The sequence below is a fragment of the Populus trichocarpa genome, chromosome 2, assembly GCF_000002775.5.
Source record: "Populus trichocarpa isolate Nisqually-1 chromosome 2, P.trichocarpa_v4.1, whole genome shotgun sequence".
Taxonomy (NCBI): domain Eukaryota; kingdom Viridiplantae; phylum Streptophyta; class Magnoliopsida; order Malpighiales; family Salicaceae; genus Populus; species Populus trichocarpa.
The window spans coordinates 17,655,534-17,663,250 of record NC_037286.2 but is presented as its reverse complement, the minus strand read 5'-3'; the positions used below and the strand labels follow the sequence as shown (position 1 = coordinate 17,663,250).

General features: G+C 34.9%; 1 protein-coding gene across 1 annotated transcript; it reads right to left on the bottom strand.

The window, feature by feature from the left end:
- Positions 1–4,720: 4,720 nt before the first annotated feature.
- Positions 4,721–6,964, bottom strand: LOC112327984 (uncharacterized). Its single transcript, XM_052450225.1, has 4 exons — positions 5,521–6,964; positions 5,247–5,451; positions 4,986–5,149; positions 4,721–4,863 (listed from the first exon to the last, which is right to left on the bottom strand). Exons 1-4 carry the CDS (start codon positions 6,962–6,964, stop codon positions 4,721–4,723), a joined length of 1,956 nt encoding a protein of 651 aa, XP_052306185.1.
- Positions 6,965–7,717: the final 753 nt, after the last annotated feature.

The following is a 7,717-nucleotide window of genomic DNA, read 5'->3' as shown; positions in this document are numbered from 1 at the left end:
TAACAAACTTACATTGAAAGGTTGTCCTTCCACTGTGCCTCGTACTTGCGGGTGAATTGATTCCGCTGTGAAGGCACGCCACCTCTGCGCTGTGAACCCGCGCTGGAAGAGGCAGCATCGGTTGACGGCGCAGGTGGCGTCGATGCCTCTTCTTGAGAGGCACCTAAGGATACGTCATCCTCGCTGCTAGAAGAACTATCTGTGACCATACGTGAGCGATGAGCTGTGGTTTTCGTTCTACGCAACTACACAATTGTATACGAATAATTATATCATTAAATTCGAATGTTAAAAAAAATTCGACAGCACCTCCCCTATACTAGATACTACCCAAATCCACAAACCTACAAATATTGACAAAAACCACAACCAATTGACTCCATCTATACTAATATTGTATATAACATAACATCTATACATATAACATTCATACTAATTACAAGGTAAATTCAACATTAACAACATATTCAACCATTATATAAATACAAACAATAAAAAATATTCAATAAATTCTAAAGAAACTCTAGACTAACAATAAAAATTAATGCAAATAATTAAACACAAATCATGCAATAATATAGTAAAATTACTAATTATTCCAACATATTCAATTACTTATTCTAAGGTAAATTCAACATTAACAATTATAATTCAACAAATTATTCAATCATTATATAAATACAAACAATAAAAAATATTCAATAAATTCTAAAAAAACTCTAGACTAACAATAAAAAATATTCAATAAATTCAAAAAAAAAACTCTAAACTAACAATTAAAATTAATGCAAATAATTAAACACAAATCATGCAATAATGTAGTAAAATTACTAATTATTCCAACATATTCAATTACTTATTCTAAGGTAAATTCAACATTAACAATTATAATTCTACAAATTATTCAATAATTATGCCAATACAACAATAAAATATATTCAATAAATTCAAAAAAAAAAACTATAGACTTTAGGAATGAAATATGCTTACCTTAATAATGTGTTTATTTCAAGACTTTATCTACATTATAAAAATACACCAAAACAAAAAAACATAACAAAAATAAAAATAGCTAAAATAAAAAAAAAAACCTTAAAGTAAAATGAAATAGAGGAAACACTTACCTTTTAATTTGATGAAGATTCAAAAATAAAACTAGTAACCTTTGCAAAAATCTTGAAGGAAATGAGAGGGAAAAAATGAACTGAAGGGGCGGTCATTGACATTTATAGGGCAGTTTTACCGACGGATTCACCGATGGAAATTAAAAATAATATTATTTTAATTTATTCCATCGGTGAAGTTTCGAAAATTCGTCGGTAATTTTTGAATTTTACACCAACGTTTTGTATTACCCTCCATAATTTTCGCGGTCCGTCGGTAATTCCATCGGCAAAATGACGCGGTCAGAGATGCATTTAATGCACCGCTATTTGGAATTTGCACAGTCCGTCGATGATGTTGTCGGTAATAGTGACCCGCCAACAACATACCGACGGACTGGAATCCGTCGGTATGGACATCGATGATAGTGGCATTTCAAGTAATTATTTTTCAACTCTCTATGAAATTCCGACAGACATTTTTCCTTCGGTATAGACGTCGGTGATGGTGGCATTTCAAGTAATTATTTCTCAACTCTCTGTGAAATGCCGACGAACGTTTGTCCATCGGTATGGACATCGGTGATAGTGGCATTTCAAGTAATTATTTTTCAACTCTCTATGAAATGCCGACGGACGTTTTCTGTCGATATGGATGTCGGTGATAGTGGCATTTCAAGTAATTATTTTGACCAGGATTGGAGAATATGAACTCTATTTCTGAAAAATATCTTCCTCTTACGGCATTTTTATGTGTGGGTCATTCAGGATTGGAGAATATTGACAAGTTCCCACTGGAAGACACTTCATCGCCATCATCTGCATTGAATTAATCAAATATTTTCAATTAAGAAAAATAAAGAAAAAACTTTTATATATGAAAAGCTAATGGGATGAGTGTTTGCATAAACACGTGGCAGTCATGACTTTTCATTCCATACAATCTGCATTCCTCCAAATTAACTAGCCTTGATATGCTCGAGGCATATCCATCCAGAAAATATAGACTCTTAAGCCATTTGTAGACTAGTAGTTGTGCGTTTTTCTCTAACACGAAGTTTGCTCTTGGTTTTGCGACTCGTGACTCGTCAATTTTCTGGTATCCTAAACCGAGGGGTTTCATCATGGACTTCATAGCATAGAAGCTCTCTTTCAGCCTATTTCCTTCAGGTAAAATGCTTCTCGCCCATTCAATAATCTTGTCATACCCGGTCTCACTCAACCCGTGATCTGACTTGATGGTGAACACCTGTGCTACGGCCGATAATTTACTGTGGTTTGTGCAGCCATCCCATAATGGTTCGTCAGAATCTTTCAACAAATCAAAAAACCTAGCTGCATCTGCATTAGGTTCTTCTTCTATAATTGGACATTGACTGACATTACCTTCATTAATTCTCATTGCATCCATAACCATATTCCTGTAAGGATTAGTGTTGTCATTTGCCGCTTCATGCACGTTGCTAGCACTAGAAGTAGACCCAACCACCCTTTCTTCCATTCTCCTCTTACTAACAAATACTTCTCCGTGTGCATACCAACACTGGTAATTCTCCATAAACCCTTTTATGTAGAAGATGCATCGTTACAACATCTGGATGCAGATACTTTTTATTTTGACACTTCCTGCATGGACACCTAATACCGCCTCTAGTAAAATTTCTAGGAATAGATGTTGCGAAATTAATAAAACTCTGAACCCCATTACAATAATCCATCCTCCACAATCCTTGGGATGAATCTCGATACATCCATGAACGATCATCCATGACTTCTATCGAACCTCTATAAAATTATGATGACAACATGTATTAATTAATTATGTTAGGTAAATAAATTTGCAAAAATATTGGTTTACCTCGAGATTATCCAACAAACCAATTACAATTTCTCATAAATATTAAATATTCATTATCAATTATCAACGTCCATACAAATTAATACATATATATCAATTTACGGAAATTACAACTCTGCAATACCATTGATGATAAAAATTAAAATGGACCCATTAAACAAGCTATTAATTATTTCAAAACAACACATGTAATTCGGTAATTCAATAAAGTTTCAACAATTTACAAACAATTACAATCTTACAAAATCTAAAACAAACCATAACAAGTATAAAATTATACATTCATATACTACAAGTTTGTTTGAGAAATAACAATAAAACATGTTCATCTACTAACAAAATACATATATTAAAAAAACAATAAAATTCACATTTAAATGTTAAAATTTAAAAAGATAGAATTACTTACAAAAACTGATAAAAATCTATCGGTAAATCAGAACATGGATGCTTTGACAAGAAGACTTCAAGATATATGACTTGTTGTGCTGAGAAGAGGGAGATTTTTTTTTGGGGGGCGCTGGTTGTTTGCAGTTGGGGAGAGTTGAGATGAGGAAGAAGAAATAGAAATAGGGGAGGAGAGGGTCGATTGAGAGGGGATATATTAACTTTTGTCGACGGCTTCACCGACGGACCTATTCCGTCTGTGATTCTGTCGGCTAGTCTGACGGCAAACAGGGCATGTCACCGTACGGAGCTGCCGTTTTGAATCCCTCGGTGATTCCATCGACATTTTCATCGGTGAATCGGTCACGTCACCGTACGGAGCTGACATTTTGAATCCTTCGATTATTCTGTCAGCATTTTCATCGGTGAATCGGTCACGTCACCATACGGAGCTGACATTTTGAATCCCTCGATGATTCCGTCGGTAAAAAATACCCGCAATAACCCCACGTCAGCAAACCGCCCTCTTTTTTTTAATTCTTAACATTCCGTCTGTAATTCCATCGGTATATACCGACAGAATTTGGTCGTCGGTATCTACCGACGGAGTAAATTCAGTCGGTAATGGCAACCTCAAATTACCGATAGAATTATTCTGACGACAATTCCATCGGTATTAAGCGAATTTCTGGTAGTGTCCTTGCCCGAGAAGCACATCGAAGAAGAAAACCCCATAATTCAAGTAAACACTGTCGTATCTTCCTTTCCACAACAACAACAACAAAATCCCAAAGATTGGGGTTTCGATTTGGAGCGAAGGCCATGGCCGAAGTGGTGAAGATGGCAATTGATGGTGAATATGAGTCTAAACCGAACGGCCAAGATCAACCAAAGAAGACCCTGAAGAGAAAGCGAGCAACATTAACACCAAAACAGCAGCAGCAACTTTTTAACATAAGAGGTGAACAAAAAGGAGCCAAGATTGAGGAATGAAAGAGAGAAATGAAAGGGCTATTTGGGTATTACAAAGAAACAACGAGTCGAAAAATGGGTTTTGGGCATAGTTTTGAAACCCGACCCGGTCATCGACCCGGTCAAGTGATCGGGTCACGGGTTAGATGGGTTGACCCAGGTTGACCCGGGTCAACCCAAAAAAAAAAAACCTATAAAAAAAAACACATAACTAGTTACAATGCAACACTTACATAAACCAAATTTAAATTATAAACCAACAACATAAATTTAATTCAATATCCAAAACACAAACAAAATATAAATTCTAAAATATTTAAAACAAAACATCCAACCACATAAATTCTAAAATATTTAAAACAAAACATTCAACCACATAAATTCTAAATCAACAACACATTCACTTTTGTTGAATGAACACATTAAGTTCTTCTGTGTCCATAGAAGCAAAATTTGGATCAAATGTCGATGGAATTGAGCCAATCTCGTCAACACCTAATAAATCATCTGCATGCTCCTTTGAAACTTCATCGTCACAATCATCTTCAATATCATTAACATTTATGACATCTACATTTCAAACACAATTAATAAATAAATATTATGTGTTAAACAAAACTTTATTTTAAATAATATTTATCACTAAATAATCAATCATTAATTACCATCATCTAAAGTATCTTGCATGGTCATAGTTGATAGAGCTTGGTGAAAACTCTCTGCTTCTTCAGCTGTCAAGATTGACGGGTCATCTTCAACTACCCAATTTTCAATGTCACAAATTGTCTCAACATTAATTGGATCATAATTTCGTCCTTTCCAATAATTCCTATATATTAAAAGTGAAGATAAACACAATATAAGTATTAATAATATTACTAAACAAGATAAAATAATATTTAAGGAATTAGAGAAAAGAAAAATACTTTTGTTTCAATCTTAGATTGCAGTGGACGTAAACAAGGTCATTAAGCCTTTGGTGCTCCAATCTATTTCTCTTCTTGGAATGAATATGTTCAAACATACTCCAATTTCTCTCACATCCCGAAGAACTACAAGTTTGACTTAACACTCGTATAGCCAACTGTTGTAGATTTGGAGCGCTGGTTCCATATGTCATCCACCATTCATCTATATAAAAAAATAATAAGTAAAAGGAGACTATGTCAAATAATATTTTTAAATATAAAAATTATATACCTGGAGGCATAAGGGTGCGATTATTTATTGCGGACACTCGACCAAAGTCATGTTCAGCATTCCTAAACAACTTCATCTCACTTGTAATCTTACTTTGCAAAGGTAGATTTCCATGTGCATACTTCTCAAGAACATCTAGAAGTCCAGAAATGGTGCTCATATGTTTATCCATTATATTTGCATCATATTGAAATCGAGGATTCAACCAAAATGCCGCAGCATAAAGATGTCTATAAAATTGTCCATCCCACCGATTACTGATAATGTCTATGAAAGGTTTCACTCTAGCCTTTCTCTTTTGAAATCTCCTCATCATTTCTTCTTTTGCATGATGAATAACATCATACAAATATCCCATCGAAGGTCTATCATCACCATCAACCATTCGTAGAACTCGAATTAAAGGCTCACTCATTCGCACAATTATTGCACATTCTTCCCAAAACAGAGAGTCTAGCACACTCTCAACAAACTTTTTTCCTTTGCTATCTTTAGCATAAGCAGATGAGACCCATTCCCTAGATGTCGCCATAGCTCTCAACTCATCTTTATGAGCTAAAATGCTTTGCAATGCAATGAAATTGGTAGCAAAACGAGTAGGAGCAGGACGAAGTATTTCTTTTCCTCCAGTGAACTTCCTCATCAAACACAATGGATAACAATGATTATAAATGTACTTTGTGATACCAGAAGCATGCTCAACAACACAACAAACCGACTGCAATTTACCAATGTCCTGGAGTATGAGGTTGATGCAATGAGCAGCACAAGGAGACCAAAATATTGAAGGAAATTCTTCCATCAATAACTTGCCAGCAGCAACATAATTTGCAGCATTATCAGTCACCATATGCACAATGTTTTCTACCCCAACATACAAAACAACCTCTCTAAACAACTGATACAACAATCTAGCAGTCTTTGAGACATCTGATACATCCACGGTTTTCAAAAAAACTGTTCCTTTAGGACAATATACTAAGAAGTTAATTAAAGTCCTCCTCTTCTGATCTGTCCATCCATCAGCCATTAATGTGCAACCAGTCTTCTTCCAAATCTCTCGATACGTCTCAACATAAATCTTGACTTCATCAACCGCTTTTGCCAAGTAATAACCACGAATAGCATGCAAGTTTGGTCCTTTATAACCAGGACCCATGGTTGTTACAGCATCTATGGCATGCTGATAATACACAGAATTAACAGCATTAAATGGCACACATGCATCAATCATCCACTTCGCTAAAGCAAGATCACACCGTTCAACTGCTTCCTTCCTTTGCCAACAATTCTGAATAGACTTTTGAGCACCAGGAGTTGTTCTCGGCATGAAATATGTCCCTAATGTTGCAGATTTCTTCTGCTTTCCACAACTTGTAGTCGATTGTTTTACAGTGCTGGTGCTTTGAATCTTTTTCTTTTTTGCAACCTTCGGTGGTAACATATGTTTTTTAGTACTGACATCCTCATCATCCTCATCATCACCATCATCATCACCATCATCATCATCTTCTAATTGCCTAATCATCATCTCTTCATGCTCCCTTTGTCGTGCATTAAATGGATTGAATTCTGCTTGCATTTCTCTAACTCTTTTTTTTGTTTCAGCATTTCCTTTAAGATTCAAAAGCATTTGATGTCGAACATCAGGAGGACATTTACGACATTGTTCAACTTCTCCTTTAGCTCCAGCTAAATGTTGCTTAAATCGATTAATGCCACCACCCGCAAATACTTTAGCACAATATAAACAAACTAATTTTGTTTTTTTACACCCAACACTAAGTTCAGGAGCTTCTCTACAATGACCCCATGCCAAATCTGTTCTTCCTCTACTACCACTTGACATAGAAATTGAAGGTTGAGATGATTGGGTCGTTGAAGGATCACTACTTGGAGTATTACCATCATGTGAAGACATTTTAAAACCTGACATAATTTATATGAGGGAATATAATTTCAAGCCAACTCACTTTGCAATCCATTCATAAATTAACAATGACAGTCCCATAGTTTCCATTCAATGCCAAAGAATTAAAAATAAACAATTTATAACAGTAGAAATAAACATTTTCCCATGTGAATAAAAATAATTTAATCGATAAGCATTATAATCACATCACATGTAACTGGAATAGGTTGTGCTGATATTATAATTTTAAAGATTAGAAAGAAGGACGAGGAGTGGTTATATATA